At 39.4% G+C, this 16,874-nt stretch overlaps 1 protein-coding gene across 5 annotated transcripts in view; it reads right to left on the bottom strand.

Moving 5' to 3' along the window:
- Window positions 1–16,874, bottom strand: part of RPS6KC1 (ribosomal protein S6 kinase C1) — a 113,760-nt gene that overhangs the window by 13,486 nt on the left and 83,400 nt on the right. For all 5 annotated transcript variants that reach the window (XM_030557518.1, XM_030557517.1, XM_030557519.1 and 2 more), the window contains 2 exons: window positions 9,269–10,855; window positions 8,908–8,997 (listed from right to left, as the gene is read on the bottom strand). In XM_030557518.1, the coding sequence (XP_030413378.1) occupies window positions 8,908–8,997; window positions 9,269–10,855 (1,677 nt within the window). The remainder of the gene's footprint in view (window positions 1–8,907; window positions 8,998–9,268; window positions 10,856–16,874) is intronic.

The following is a 16,874-nucleotide window of genomic DNA, read 5'->3' as shown; positions in this document are numbered from 1 at the left end:
CATGCCATAAAGACCAATGTTGCTGATATTTTTCACTTTTATTAATATTGTGTTCTCCCAACCATCAGCCGCATGTTTCTTCCTTATGGGAAACTGTCTAACAGCAAAAGTGAAGTTGCCATTTCACATCTGGGAGCATGGAGATCAACTTGTGGTGTGAAGCAATTTGTGCTTTATTGGACTAAAATTTTTATCTACAAAACTTGTATGTTGGTAGGCTTTGTTTAGATCAAACCAAATATACTGATATACTTGTGTGCATCCATATTCAAAGAATATAGCATGCACATGAGGTCTAGATTACATCAAGTGGCTTGTGAAGTCATCAAAAACATGAGGGTATGTGACTAGGACTGTATATCTCCTTCACATATCCTACAAGAGAAACTGATGAGATTTTCAAGCCAGCAAGGAGATCTAACTACATAATTCCCAACGATGTGTCGGTCTTTCTATACGCTCAGCTTACTCAAGATTCACTGTTAGGAAAAAAAAAAGTGCAGGTGGGAGAAATGAGCCTTCATAACTCATCTGTTCTCTCATTGCATTATTAGAGGGCTAGATTTCACAGCTGTGATATACCAATGAAAAAAATGCCATCCTTGTATGGTGGGGGTGATATCTGAGGTGAATCGTAAATTTACATACTGCAATCCTGTTGCGAAAAATTAGTATTGGATTTTCTTATTTCTTCAGAAAAGCCCATCGCATTTCAGTCTACAATGTTGCAGCCATCAAATCTAGCCCTCTGGACTAGACAGGACTTTTCCCTTCTAACTAGCAGGGGGATTTGGATGTTTGACATATACAATATGGCAGGGTGGATTAAAAAAAAATCAATTATTTATTTTTTAATTTAAATTAGATTTTTATTTTGTTCTTTACGTTATAATAATAAGCTTTTCTTTTTAAAAATAAACCTGTTTCAAAAATAATCTGAAATCATTATAAAATATGGTAAGGGCAAAATCTCTGAAAACATTAAAATAAAAAGATAAATATGCTGAATCCAGGAGACTATCAAAAACTTTGAATTATAGTTTATAAAGAAAGAACCAAAGAAGGGGTCAAGCTTTATTAATATGGCACAACAGGTCATGTACTGTATTAAGGGCTTGATCCTGTGGGGGGTCCCAGAGGCTGTGCTACTGGTGCAAGAGACTGTCAAAGTCATCACAGTCACTGGGATCTGGCCTCTGACTCCAGGAAACACCATCATATATGAGATGACTAGGTAGCAAAAAGGTGTACCAAATCTAGTGTAAAGGCTCTACTTAGCTGTAAATCAACATGTTTTAATGGCTGTATCAACCAGGAAGAATGCACCTTTCTTTAGAAAATAAATGAAGTTCAAATGGAAAAGTTGATTAAAATAGATGATTTAAATCAACGCTTTAAATCATGATTTAAAGTTGCCTTGATTTAAAGTAAATCAGTTCATCCTGCAGGGGGTGGGATACAAGATGCACATTCACATGTGTTAAAGCAGCAGATTTTTTCCGCTGCACTTTGCTTTAGAATTCAGAGATACAAAATATATCAAAATGACTTGTTTTTGCTTTATCAACAAAACCTAATCTTGATCAGGTCTGGCTCCAGATGCTCCTGATATGGCTGCAGCTGCAGCCTTTCATGTTTTGGCTTTTTTAACAGATATAAACAAACAATGGCAAGGGCCTTTAAAAAGTTCCAGTTTTAGTTTTATAAACTTGTGGTTATCTATGTCCTACCAAGAGTGTAATATGATTACTGCATTATTTAAATGGTAATGACTCTTCAAATCTAAGATCATCAAGTGGGCAAAAACTGTACTTAAATAACAGAAGGTGATCATTTGCATTTCAAAAATGTATCTATCTTGCTTTCCCCTCACTTTGACCAAAACATGTTGATTCACAGGGGTGTGTGGGTGTGTGTGTGTGTTTCTTTTTCAAACTTATTTATAGAGCAGAATAATGGCCCCCCTGCTAGCTTGGCATTTGCTCAAGTTTCTGTCCTTGTAAATTGAATCTGTTACTGGAATTTTTTCCCCCTCAAAATACCAAGGCACATTAACCAAGAGATAAAAAAGTTACACTGCTATATTATAAAGCGTGGGGCTGAGGGGGGTGGGGGAGATAATAGGTTGTGGGGGGGGAGTTGGGTTTTTTTTTTTGTGGACAAATATGTGATAAGAGTTCTCAGGGGGCACTGAGAGCAAAGGGCTGTTTAAACAGAAGTGAATCATTCTCATCATGATCTGGCGACAACTTTACATTTTATTCAAATGTCAGCAGCTTAGCACATTTTAAAACTATTTAGAAAACAAAAAATAATGTAAAAAGGGGGATCGTAAGAAAACATCATGCACTTCAGAGTTAATGCACTGAAAATTCTCATCTGTGGGCTTATAATTTGTTAGTTAAACACATTCATTACTTATAGTACATTAATCTTGGCCAAAACAAATCCACATTTTTTACTCTTAATGGTGCTGAGTTTATGAGGAATTAATTATCAAATGAGTTATCGTCATTTCCCTTATAGTTCAAAGAAAGAAAATCTGACTTATCATGGGCGGACAGCAAAGATTTGGGTTGGCTATTAATCAAAGCATAATATAGGCACTACTTTTAAGTATCTGCAGATAGCTTTGTTATTGTATTATTTATTTCAGTCTGAACTTTATTAAAGTAGATCTACCCAAGGAGCTAAGGGACTTTCGGCTTTTAACCATGTATACCATGGGAGAACGCACTATAACTCACAAAGCTTGAGAGTACAGTTCTTGTTATGCAAATAATTACAACAAAGCTCTTCTTCACTCTGTAGATCTTATCGAAAGTAAGGCAAGGGAGGGTGCCAGCCAGTCAACAGCATAAATCCATTAATGGTACAATGCCACCTGGTGGTCAACTGTGAGAAATGTACCTTCTAAAATATTTCTCTCTTCTGAGGGTTTTAATGTATGCAAAATATAAAATTATATTGCTATTTTACATAAAGTTGACTATGTTGTCACAAGGATATCCTGTGGAACTTTTAAAATCTTTGTTTTTCCATTTTATTGCTGCTTTACCATTAGTAAGAAGCTCTTTCCTTTTATTTTTATCTATCTGTCTATCTAAACAAATGACAGGAAAACAATATATTTTATACATTCACTAAAACCCATCAAGAGATGAGATGAAATGTGACTGTGTGAGATGACAATTGCTTTTTTTTCATACTCTAAAGGCTATGATGGCTGTTTCTATAATACTGTTGATATTTTATATAAAAAAAAGATACTGTTCTATACTCTGGTGTTCAATACCCAGTTTTTAGAGTGATTTCTTAGGCCTTGATCCTGCAGTGACCACTGCCCCCATAATGAGTCCCACTGAAAAGAGAACTTTAATACTAAAATGCCATTCCAGTGGGTAGATTCTGGTATGCTCATACATCGGTAAAGAAAGAGCTTCTTACAATCTAATTCTTCCTTCAGATACTACAGTGATGGATACACTGGACACTACATAAAAAGTTAAGCTTAAAAAGAGACCATGCCTGGAAATCAGGCCAATCAAAAAAATCTTTTTAGCTTTCTCACAACCTGCATAGCAATGCAATTCAATTTGCTATGTCTTCTTTTTAAATATTACTCTCCTTCTCCCCCATGCTATTGAGGAAGAAAACCAGTGACCAGCTAGGCCCATTACTCAATGAGTGGGGAAAAACAATAACAGAAAATATGGAAATGGCAGAAGTGCTAAATGACCTTTTAGTTTCAGTTTTCACCAAAAAGGTTAGTAGCAATTGGACATATAACATAGTGAATGCCGGTGAAAACGAGGTAGGATCAGAGGCTAAAATAGGAAAGAACAAGTTAAAAATTACTTAGAAAAGTTAGATGTCTTCAAGTCACCAGGGCCTGATGAAATACATTCTAGAATACTCAAGGAGCTGACTGAGGCGATATCTAAGCCATTAGCAATTATCTTCTAAAAGTCATGGAAGATGGGAGAGATTATGGAGGACAAGAAAAGGGCAAATATAGTGCCCATCTATAAAAAGGGGAATAACGACAACTTGTGGAATTACAGACCAGTCATCTTAACTTCAGTACCCCGAAAGATAATGGAGCAAATAATGAAGCAATCAATTTGCAAACACTTAGAAGAATATAAGGTGGTAAGTAACAGTCAACATGGATTTGTCAAGAACAAAACCTGTCAAATCAAGCTAATAGCTTTCTTTGACAGGGTAACAAGCCTTGTGGATGCGGAGAGGGAGAGAGCGGTAGATGTGGTATATTTTAACTTTAGTAAAGCTTTTGTTACTGTCTCGCATGACTATCTCATAAACAAACTATGGAAATACAACCTAGATGGAGCTACTATAAAATGGTTGCATAACTAGTTGGAAAACCATTCCTAGAGAGTAGTTATGAGTGGTTCACAGTCAAGCTGGAAGGGCATATCGAGTGGGGTCCCATAGAGATCAGTTCTGGGTCCAGTTCTGTTCAATAACTTCATAAATTATTTAGATACCGGCATAGAGAGTACACTTATAAAGTTATGGATGATACCAGGTTGGGAGTGGTCATAAGTGCTTTGGAGGATAGGATTAAAATTTACAATGATCAAAACAAACTGGAGAAATGGTCTGAAAGAAGTAGGATGACATTCAATAAGGACAAATGCAAAGTATTTCACTTAGGAAGGAACCATCAGTTGCACACATACAAAATGGGAAATGACCGCCTAGGAAAGAGTACTGTGGAAAGGAATCTGGGGGTCCTAATGGATCACAAGATAAATATATGAGTCAACAGCACAACACTGTTGCAAAAAAAGCAAACATTCTTGGATGTATTGGCAGGAGTGTTGTAAGCAAGACACAAGAAGTAATTCTACTCTACTCCGTGCTGATTAGGCCTCAACTGGAGTATTGTGTCCCATTCTGGGCACCACATTTTAGGAAAGATGTGGACAAATTAGAAAAATCCAGAGAAGAGCAGCAAAAATGATTACAGGTCTAGAAAACATGACCTATGAGGGAAGACTGAAAAAATTGGGTTTGTTTAGTGTAGAGAAGAGAAGACTGGGGGAGGGGGGCATGATAATACTTTTCAAGTACATAAAAGGTTGTTACAATGAGGAAGGAGAGAAGTTATTCTTTAAACCTCTGAAGATAGGACAAGAAACAATGGGCTTAAATTGCAGCAAGGCGATTTAGGTTGAACATTAGGAAAAACTTCGTAACTGTCAGGGTAATTGAGCACTGGAATAAATGGACTAGGGAGGTTGTGGAATCTCGGTCATTAGAGATTTTAAGGAGCAAGTTAGAAAAACACATGTCAGGGTTGGTCTAGATAATACTTAGTTCTTCTATGAGTGAAGGGCACTGGTCTAGAAGACTTCTTGAGGTCCCTTCCAGTCCTAAATTTCTATGATTCTATGACTATTGTGAAAGACTCACACAATCAGGGAAATTAGCTGACTATAGATGTGGAAATAATCAAAGTAAACCTACTGAATCAACAGAGATTCTCTCTCATCTCCAGTGTTACTTGTAGCCACACGAGTTGAAAATTTTTTAGACTTTTCACATAGCAGTCTGATTTTAAGTTGTTGATATCCTGCTACATGTTAAACTTTCAGATCCATTTTCTGCCATTTCTGTTGATGAAACTGTGTCCAAAATTAATACAAATGAAGAATTGCATCAAGAATAAGTAATTTGTATAGTATCTATAATAGAATCTTGATGGCCATGTTTTGATAGAAGATCTCTCCTTAGATTGCAATGTGTCACTGAAGCAAGTAACTTAAAAGAATAGTTTCTCACAATGTAGTGGAGTGCAAGTAGTATTTTAAAATAGACTATCCAAAGAAGGGGGAACATGCTGTCCTGATAGAGCAGAGAAGTGGGTCCTCAACAGAATGATGATCGCTCAAGCAGCCATAATCTTGGAGTGTTCCTGGACCTGAAGGAAGTAGACTGAAATTAGCTGTCTAATGATGAGCAAGTAGTTTGGAGTATGATTAGACAGTGGGAACTCTCAGGACCAAGTTTGAACTGAGTGACATTGGTTATTTCCAGGTACAACTATGAGGCTACTACTCAAAATAAAGTGTTCCTCCACTCAAAGCAACTCTCTCTTGTTAAGTTACTGCAAACATTTACAATATATGCAATATTAATTTCCAAACCAATACATTAATGCATTGTTACATTTTGCACAGAAAATATTAATAACCAGGAAGTGTGGAAGCTAAGAATCCTACAGCAACATTAACTCAGTACTTGCACATATATAATATTTACACATGGAGACCCCTATCCTATCACTGGATAGATATGTGCAGACACACACTTGCACCCATGCACTGTTCCAGTGAGGCTCCACAAATGCAAAGGTCCAAATTGCAGGACTGGATGCTTAGCCAAAAAACTCCAGATCAATACTACCAACGTGCACTGAAGCAGAGTAAATGATAGTGCAGGAAGCTTTAACTCTTGCATTTTGTGATTTTTAAATGTTATTTCAACTGCTCGGTTAACACCTGGTTGTTTAGAGCTTATAGGGGCAGAGAAGGCCTCCAATAGCATAGTTATTAAAATGGATAGTTAGGCTTTGAAGTTCACACCTCATTAAGGCAAGGTCATGGGAAAGGATGAGTTTCGATCTTTGCTATCACTATTGTTCTCTTGAAGAAAGCTTCCTGCAAGGCTGGGCTACCAAGGCAGCAGCACATTGTTTGCACTGTGATGGATGCACTGTGACAACAGAAAGTGTTTTTCATCTTTAAAAAAGGGACAGAAATTGCTGGAACTCTAAAATGAGGAGATCTGCAGCAGTGGCACCAGTTCAGGTATTTCTTGCTGGGGCAAATTCCACTCCCGCTCCCCCCAGCAGGTACCCCACTTGTCCTTTCCCTGCACAGACCCCAGGTCTCTGTCAGCCAGAGACGGTATGTCTTCAGAAAGAGTATGTTAAGCACCTGCGGCTAACCTGTGTCAGCTGACTTGAGCTTGCCAAGCTTAGGCCGCAGGGCTGTAAAATTGCGGTGCAGCCATTTGGGCTCAGGTGGGAGCTCTGGGATCCTCTCCCTACTGGGGTCCCAGAGCTCAAGCTTTAGTCTGAACCTAAATATTTACACTGCAATTTTACAGCCCCACTGTTCAAGCCCTGTGAGCCAGAGTCAGCAGACATGGGCCAGCTGCGGGGGTTTAATTGCAGCGTAGACATACTCAGAGTCTCCCCTCTCTCTTACCCATACAGTGCATGAACCAGTGCCACCAAAAGCCGAGTTCTCGGCTGACTCCCCTGCACTCTGCCTCGCAGGAAAGGACTCCTTATGTTTCCTCTCAACAACATCATTTCGCCTGACTGCCCCTCCATCTGGATGGAGGAGCAGCCAGGCCAAATTTGAGTAGTAATGTGACTCTGTGCACCTGGTCGCAATGCCACTCACTGAAATTTGGTCCAGCCATCGCAAAGTGTGCCTTCTTCTGGCCAGGTCAAATTTCAGCAGCATTGGAACCATGCAGCCAGAACAATGTTTCAGGCTCCTCTGGCAGTAGTCAAACTGATTTAACATGCAAGCAGTGCTTAAAAACGGTCAGGAAAGGCCCCTGCCAGCTCCGTGGCCTATGGAACTTTGACCAATGCAGAAGCCTTGAGAGGGGCATTTGCTCCCTCCCACAGCATCTCCAATTGGCACCAGAGATCTGGAGATTTTCTTGTTCCTGAGGTTAAGGTAGTGAGGTGTTTTGCGTTGTTTGAAAATACAAAGAAGTATTTGGCTGTGATTCAGAGACATGTACAATCTTCCTCCTGTAAGCTGGCCCAGCAGCACCTTCTGTGCAAGTCTGGTTGGGCAGAGACAAAGTGCAATGTCACAGTGGGGGGGTCCGAATTCAAGTTTTAGCAGATGCCAATTGCCCATATTCTACCATCTATTCACACTGCATAGCCCCTTACTCCATTTGATTTTAGGGGGGGACTAACTCACAGAGTGAAGTGCTTCTCAATGCTAAGTTCTGAAGCCATCTTTTAAATTGTTTATAACTTTATTATTCAACCAATCTTTATCGAGCGTGGTCACTGACTATGTATATGCCTTAGTTATGGACCACCTGCATGCCAAGTTTCAAAGTTCAACCTGTGTGTGAATTCAGCAGGAAGTGTACAGGACATTTTAAATTTTAAAGGAAGTTTTCCCCTTTCACAGAGAGCTCAAACAGCTGAATAGATTTTGCTCAAACTTCCCGAAACTGTTCATGTCTGGACAGAACTCACAAGTGAAAAAATCTCAGCCAATTACCACTTGGCCACTAAATAAAATTAGCAGTTTTCAGTTTGAAGCACAGGATTTACCAGAAAAACTAAGATGCACATTTTATCCCATTGGGTTTAATAAAAATGGTTCTGAGAAAACATACCAATCTCTAAATTATTTCCAATTTTGCTCATCACAAATGCCTCACACATTTGTATGTTTGTTACAATTTTATATTTAAAGCTGTTATAAGATTTATGTTTCTCTTATTGTATGTTTGTTAAGTTTGTATTTTTAAAATCTTTCTGTGGCATATTCAGTCTGAACTGCTTTTTTTTCTTAAATTGCCCTTTTCAGGGATCAGGCATACCCTCACTGAAACTGGAAATATCCTAAGGAAAACAAAATGTTTCCTAAAAAACAAGAAGTTTAGTGCAATAACCTTTTATAGAGGAGCTACATAACATATCAAACTACAGGTCGGTTGAACAGTGGTATAGTTATCAGCTCTTTCAGATTCTAAGATAATTGGAAAAAATCCTATCAAATATTGCTTGAACTTGAGGTCCCAAAGAGAAATATGTTATGTAGGCTCCATGAGAAAATGAAGCCTGCTAATCTGTTTTCCAAGTGAAACATTTTAGGTGATTGCTCTAACCTGGGGCACAGTACATTCTCTCCATGGCATCGTTGTCACAGGAATCTTCAACCTCACTCCACCTGCTAAAATACGTTAGCTGAATGTGTCCTAAAAACAAAACGACAGGAGAAATCAAAACATTTTTCCCTTCCATTTTCTACAGAAGTGAACTGTAATTACTCCTTTTGTAGCTAAAAACAGTATCATTAAGAATAATGGCATCATTAAGTACTAGAAGCTATTACTGGGGGTGAATTTGCTGCACTGATAATGAAGCTCTAGACAGGAAATGAAGATACTAATTACAAGATAAAACGCCTACCCAGTTAATTGGAAGCAACAGCGAATAAAAAGAAATGCATTTGCAAAAGTTCCTGACCTCTATCATTCAATAAGATGTTGTTTGGGTTCAAATCGCGGCACACAATTCCTTCTCTATGTAAAGCATCAAGGGCTACAACCATTTCAGCTGCCCATCTTTGAATGCAACCCTCTGGGATGTAAAATCTGGAGGTTAGTGCTAGTCTTTTGTCGAGGTCCTGAAAAATGTGATGTATTTCCTTCTCTCCTTCTAGTGCTATTTCACTCTTGCCCTCCACTACTGTCTCTTTGCTTTCAACTTTTGGTAAAAGAGCAGGGTTTGTTCTCTCTCTACCAAAGTCTTCCGTTTGATTAGAAAATAGCAACATTTCTTGATTTCTTACATTGCCTCCATCTAAGCTATGCTCTTTAGCACCTGAGAGTGAGTTAGAAATAAATAAGAAATTTTCTTCTGTGCTTGTTGCATTTAATGATGAGGAAGAAATTGCTCCGAGTCCTTGAAACTGAGCCACATCTTCTGAACTAGCCAGGTCAATGTCAGACATAAATAGTGTCCCGACAATTTCCTGAGTGACATCATATTGTCCTTCCGATTCCTTGCTAGAAGAATGGCCCAATTCTGGCACCACATGATTCAACTTTTGATCAAGTGTTTTGCATTGCTCTGTACTATTATTTAATTGCAAGACATCAGGAGTTTCTAACAGTTTGCTTTCCAAGATGTTTACATAAGTCTTTGTAAGCTTTTTGGGCCTAACCATTGGTGCTTCTTCCAGTTTCTCGGATACACCAGGTAAATTTATCAGAAGATCAGGCCTTCCTTCATCAGCACTACTTACATCATCAAAAGCAGCATCCTTAAAAGAAATTACCGGCACAGAGTCATTGGAACCACGGCTTATTGTGTCCTGGGCTCTAAAGCCCACCTTGCTTTCCATGGTTTCAAGACTCCTGTTATGATCTGGTGCAGAAAAAAATGGCTTTAAAGATTCTGATTTTAAGCTATACAATTTATCTCCAAAATCAAGCCCCAGAAGTTCACTGGTGCTGTCTTTACTGTCTATTCTGAAGAATTCCATAGGGCTGTGCTTGGATTTACTTAATGAGTCTGATATCCTAATAGGACTAAGTATTTCCAGGTCAGCATCTTCAGTGAAAAACTTTAGCTCCTGAGAGGTGATCTGAGAGCTGAAGCTATCATTGCCAACTAAAGTATGTGCCTGTAAACATCCTAACTCTTTGGTTTTAAGATCTTCTCCCTCTGGTTTCAACATAGGTTCCTCATTTAAAGAGCCAGGATCAATTTTTTCTTGCCCATATTCATTGCATAATGTTAAATAACTAATAGTGCATTCTTCTTCTGAACTTGACCCAGAATCTGTCCATTTGGGAGAACCTTCTTGACCATCTTCCTGGTTACTACTCTCATCTTGAGAACTTGGTGTAAGACTGCTCTTCAGTGGTATAACTCTCAGCACGTTCTCCCCACTGCTTCCTCTGGAGTCAACACTACTGCTGATTTCTGTAGGGCTAGGGGTTGGCAGCTGCAGGTGAATTTTAGTAGAACTTTTGAGTTCATGGATTTCAAAGCTTTCTTCGGGGCTTCTGTTTAAGAATTTACTGATGTAAGACCACAGTTTGCCTCCTGCAAAAGAAGAAAAAGAAAAATCACAATTTAACTCAGAACTAAAAAACTGTTTCATTATGATATAAAATACACAAGTGTAAATTACTTCCTTATGCCAATTAGAGGAGGTTATAACTGCTATTTCAATAGAGAATAGCTAGAGGGACCCTGTCAACTTAATTCATAGTTCAAACAAATGTATTAATACATTCATGTTAGTAGCATCATCTTAGATTATTAAAATAGAAAGAATGTTTAAAATCCTACAGAGCTGTCTCTAACCAAGTTGTTTCAGGATTACAACTGCTCTTCCGGACACATCAAGAATCAGAGAAAATAAGGTTCCTCACAAACATTCTGCATTTCCTGAGATGATTCTGAATCACAGCTCCAATCTTCTATGTGACATCAGGGGAGGAAAAAAGGAGGGATGGAATAAAGGAGGAATCATTATCAAGTTCTAGGTTTCCCCCCCTCTTCCGTTTTGTGGATATTAGTGCTCCTCCGCTCCCTAATAGTAGGATACAGATACAGATATTTCTTCTCTTGCTTTTTGAAGATATTTTATTGGTCTGTTAAATCAGGATTTCTTGCCAAGTTAAGATTTCTTCCCTGATACCTTGCTATATTATGCCATTTTTTTTGCTGGGGGAGGCAGGTGGATTTTAATCAATACACTTCAGTAACAAATATCAGAATCTATGGCTAAAGAGGAAGAAATAAGACAGAGCATCTGTCTCTGTCCCAACCCAAGCCCAGTTCTCTCATCTCTGAGAAGTCCAAGAAAGTTACAGTACTTGGCTGCAGATAAGCTTTGGAAATAATACAATTGGACTGTTACTCTTCAAAAGCTTGAAAATTCTATCAATGCTTGTTATAAACAATTACAGATCATGGGTACAAAGCAGAAGATTGCACAAAATGAAATTAGATGATACTAGAATAATAGAATCATAGAAGATTATCATTGGAAAAGACCTCAGGAGGTCATCTAGTCCAATCCCCTGCTCAAAGCAGGACCAATCCTAACTAAATCACTCCAGCCAGAGGTTTGTAAAGCTGGGCCTTAAAAACCTCTAAGGATGGAGATTCTACCACCTCCCTAGGTAACCCATTCCAGTGCTTCATCACCCTCCTAGTGAAATAGTTTTTCCTAATATCCAACCTAGACCTCCCACACTGCAACTTGAGACCATAGCTCCTTGTTCTGTCATCTGCCCCCACTGAAAACAGCCTAGTTCCATCCTCTTTGGAATCCCCCTTCAGGTAGTTGAAGGCTGCTATCAAATCCTCCCTCATTCTCTTCTGCAGACTAAATAAGACCAGTTCCCTCGGCCTGTCCTCATAAGTCATGTGCCGCAGCCCCTAGTCTGCTGGACTCTCTCCAATTTGATCTAAGAAATTGACCTCAAGCAGGCAGAGGGAGGTCCTAGAAAACTTTCCAGGGGGAGAAATGAGAATTCAAGCAGTTCCCTTTCAAAATAACAGAGTTTACTGAAATTCCTGAAAGTACATGTGATCTAACAAGATCTTCACTAGCTATGATGAAGCTAAGTGTATCAAATAAAAAAATATTAACAGAAAAGTCTAACAGTTTGGAAACTGATGGTAAGGAGGACAATTTGGATCTATTCACATACATGCCCTTAACCTACAAGATGTAAACAGGTGTGAGGGTGTCATTACCTTGACATTCCCATATAATTAAATGCGACTGTCCCAGCTACATGGGAAGGAAAACCTGGAGAGTGTCCCGATATAGAAAACACTGAGAATCAATCATTGATTATATCATAATTTTAGATCCCAATTTTAAGATGTTCATGGTTACTGTGAATACATATCTGTATTTAAATGAGTTATATGGAATGTTATCTCATTTTATTGTATTCCATACAAGTTTTAGAGCTGGTCAAATTTTGGGAGGGTTGCTAAAGTTTGATGCTTTGTCCACAATTTACCCCTCCCCCTCACACAAAGAATTCAAAACAAAAATGTTTTAAACAGTTTGTTAAAAAATATAGTTTCAAATTTTCAGTTCTGAGTTCAGCACTGCCACCATTTCTCTCTCACTTTAGCAGTAGTAGAGGGAAGGGGGGCGAATGTGGGGTTGGGGAACCACTCTCCCTTCTTCACCTGTCCCTTTTGACTTTTTTCCCCAATTGGAAAAAAAGAGGGAGCAAAAATGAAAGTGGGATTTTTATTCCACAATTCTGACTGAAAATTTCAAAAATAATTTATTTTTTGTTAAGTTTTGTTGAAATCATGTTTTTTAAATGCTAAAAATTTGGCAAAATAATTTTGCCGAGCTCATTCATTTATATATAATGGAAATAGTCATGGCTTGCCTCTACCAATTAATACACTTCATTTGATAACACTCCCCTAATCCATCCATAAATATAGACCTGGGAACTTCTTGCACATAAGTGGACTGTAATGGAGCTTCCATATGAGAGCAGCAGTCCACTGACACTTAAAAGGTGGCAGAATGCAGGCTTAGCTTTTATACACCATTGAGGCTGGAAGAAACCCCCTGTCTAAGAGAGATGTGGTTGGGGCATAGGAGATGTACTATCAGAGAACCAAAGGTGGCATGGGGACCCTGGGCATCTACATCTCCCTAGGTATTTCTGCTAGTAAGGTGACCCAGGACATTATTGTTTTTTTTATGTTTCATAGACGTTTGACCCTATCAATGTAAAAGACACTCAACTCACTATATAATGGTTTAAAAAGAAAACAGCACATGCAGTTTCTTTTAAAAGGTTTTTATTTTTGATGCTTTTTAACAGAGAATACAATTCTCTTAGTCCTGGTAAGCATCTAAAGATGGTCAATAGGCCAGCTTCCAATTATCCTGGTTAAGACAAAAAAAAAAAAATCAAATGTACATTATTCTGACACTAGTGAAAACAGTTTAAATGGCCATACTGCCTTCCCTTCAATAATTATTCCTATTATAAACCTTCCTCCTTTAAAAGCTTAGAGAAAAAAGTTTATGATTCAATAATTACTTGTAGTAGGAAACGATGAAAAACTGTTGCTTATTGCTTTCTGATTTACAGGTAAGTGCAACTAAATGAAAAACCATTTAATTAAATGTCCGAATTCATACATATAGCTGTTTATGTATAAGTATTTCAAGACTGGCCTCCTGGTCAAGTGCAAATACGTAAATAAATGCTGTTCAATAATTTTTTTCAATACTGAAAAACAACAATTTTATTCCCTTCTGAAAATGCCCAATCCAGGGTCAAACAAGAGCGATATTTGTTTCTGGGTATATAATTATGTTTTTATGAGTGACACATAAATCATCTCCTCCTCCTCCCACCATGTGTTGTGTAAGATCAAGAAAACCCATTAGCAAACCATGCTAATATTGTATCAGGAATCTATAAAAACTAAAATTACAGAAGTCAGTCCATGCAAGCAGGCTTCAGTCACTTTGTCAAATATTGTCTAACATACTAATTAACTGTGAAAAGTATCACCGCAAAACTGAAGTTTATTCATCTTCAATAGAATCACAAGAAAACTAGCATCAATGCAACCAAGTTTCCTAAATCTAATCTTTCTACCACAAAGTTGCCAGTCATTCTATACATTTTATAGTATAGATCGGGGTGGGCAAACTACAGTCCATGGGATTGCCACCCCCATGGCGCTGTGGGCCCCGCGCTGCTCCCAGAAGCAGCCAGCACCACGTCCCTGTGGCTCCCAGGAGAGGGAGGACAGAGGGCTCCATGTGCTGCTCTCACCTTTGGGAACCATCCCCCACAGCTCCCATTGGCTGGGAACGGGGAACTGCAGCCAATGGGAGCTTCGTGGGGGAGGTACCCATAGGCAAGGGCAGCATGCAGAGCCCTCTGCCCCTCCCTCCCCCCAGGGCCCACAGTGCTAGCCGCTTCCAGAAGTGGCGCGGGGCCAGGGCAGGCAGGCACGGAGCCTGCCTGTCCTAGCCCCAGTGCGTGCCACTGCCACTCCGGAGCTGCACCAGGTCAGGGGTGCCGCACCCCGAACACCTCTGTACCCTGCATCCCAACCCCCTGCCCTGAGCCCCCACCACACCCTGCCTACATGTCAACCCCCGCCACACCCCAATCCCCTGCCCTGAGCCCCTTGCTACACCCCACATCCCTCCTGCACCCCAACCCCGTCGCACCCCATGCCCCTCCTGCACCCCAACCCCCTGCCATGAGCCCCCTCCCTGAGCCCCCTCCCACACTCCACACCCCTACTCCTTTCACTGAGCCCCCTCGTACACCCCGTACCCCTCCTCTGCCCCAACCCCTTGCCCTGAGCCCCTTTCTGCACGCCACACCCCTCTCTCACCTTGCACTCCCTCCCACACCCCAATGCCCTGCCCCAGCCCTACATTCATGGCCCGGCATGCAATTTTCCCACCCAGATGTGGCCCTCAGGCCAAAAAGTTTGCCCACCCCCAGTACATCACCGCTAATATACTAAAATGTATTTGTGGCATGGAAAATATGAAGTGTTTCCTATGTGCAATGTGGAAGAGTTAATATTGCAGCAGAACTCTTCAACGTGACTCTGACTTGCAATCTAGTTCCTTAAAAAAGAGAGTGAAGTAATTTAACTTTTGACATTTCTAGCAAGTGCTGGGCATTTTTTTAACTACATAAGGCCTAATCACTTCAGTTGGGATAGGAGAAGTCCCTTTTCTTTTTTCTTAAAAATATTTACCTAATACAAAAATCCACACAAACCATGGCTGAGCATTCCAGAAGGAATTTAAGAAAGTTAAGCGCACCTGAAAAGTGGGATCTCAGAACAGAAGTGGAAATCCAGCCATACCGGTTGCTACCAGGAACCACTACAATATGAACTGAAATAGAGTGCATTCCAAGTAAATTTTACTTTAATCAAGTACTAGTGCCAAGGCAAAAAATAATATTTGAGTCATATACAGGAGACATTTTCCAACTGAAACTTTTTTCTGCCAAAAAAATGCAGATCCGGCTGACCAAAACATTTTGTGAATTCATGTCAATGTCAGCAAATTGTTTCATTCTGGAAAAAAAATTAATTCAGAAATGTCAAAAGATGAATGCCCTGATCACTGGGCTACAGGTTACTTTGATGCAGTTCTTTCTCAAATTTCATCTGTTGAAACTGTTACGCTTTGGCTAAGTAGGTAACTATTCATTGGTCCAGAGAGAAAGAGAATCACTCCATAGCCCAATGATTAGGGAGGTGGGATACCCAAGTTTTAGTCCTTGTTCCAATTAATTTTCAGTTATTTATATGAAGTAGCACATTTCCTCCACATATCTCAAAACACCTTACATAAAAGGATTAGTATAATCTCTGTGGTACAAATGTGGAAACTGAGGCACAGATGAAGTGACTTGCTCAATGACACCCCATAGGGCAGTGAAAGAGCCAGGAATAGACTTGTCTCTCCTAACCCCCAGTCCTATGCCACTGGAGAACATTAGCTACAATGGAAACATATTTTTAAAAGTGAACTTGTATGCAGAAAAATGTGAACAATGCATGTATAGCACAGAGCATATTAGTCACTGAGACAGCATAGGCATGTTACAGACAGAAGATTAGATCTGCGCCTCCCAAAGAGATGAATCGTAAAAGTCAGCGTGCAAGAAAGTGAATGCAATCATTTTTGAATGCAATCAAAAGCAAAGTGGCTGGGCAGTGACACTGAGCAGGAGTCCTGTTAGTTCCACAATTTTTAGATTTTCTTTTAAATGTTTTCTGTAGGGTAGGGGTGGGTGTAATGCTATTTTGAAGTAGTGACAAAGATAAGAAGATACAAAGACTTTAGGATAAGTATCATGAGGATGAAAGAAAACCTGACAGACCAGTAAATTCAGTTTCCTAACCATGCTTTAGTTTCAGTTTACAAGAGGAATTAATGTCCTGTTGAATTTTGACTCATCCAGTCTGCAGCCACATTACATTGCAAGTTCACATCTTGAAAAACTAAGCGGATGTATCCAACAAAACAATCATTTAGCTTTTGCTAAGTTGGCCCAAGAGTCTGCAA

The sequence above is a fragment of the Gopherus evgoodei genome, chromosome 3, assembly GCF_007399415.2.
Source record: "Gopherus evgoodei ecotype Sinaloan lineage chromosome 3, rGopEvg1_v1.p, whole genome shotgun sequence".
NCBI classification, from domain to species: Eukaryota; Metazoa; Chordata; order Testudines; family Testudinidae; genus Gopherus; species Gopherus evgoodei.
Note: the sequence above shows the minus strand (reverse complement) of the source record. Positions and strands in the feature narration are given on the sequence as shown.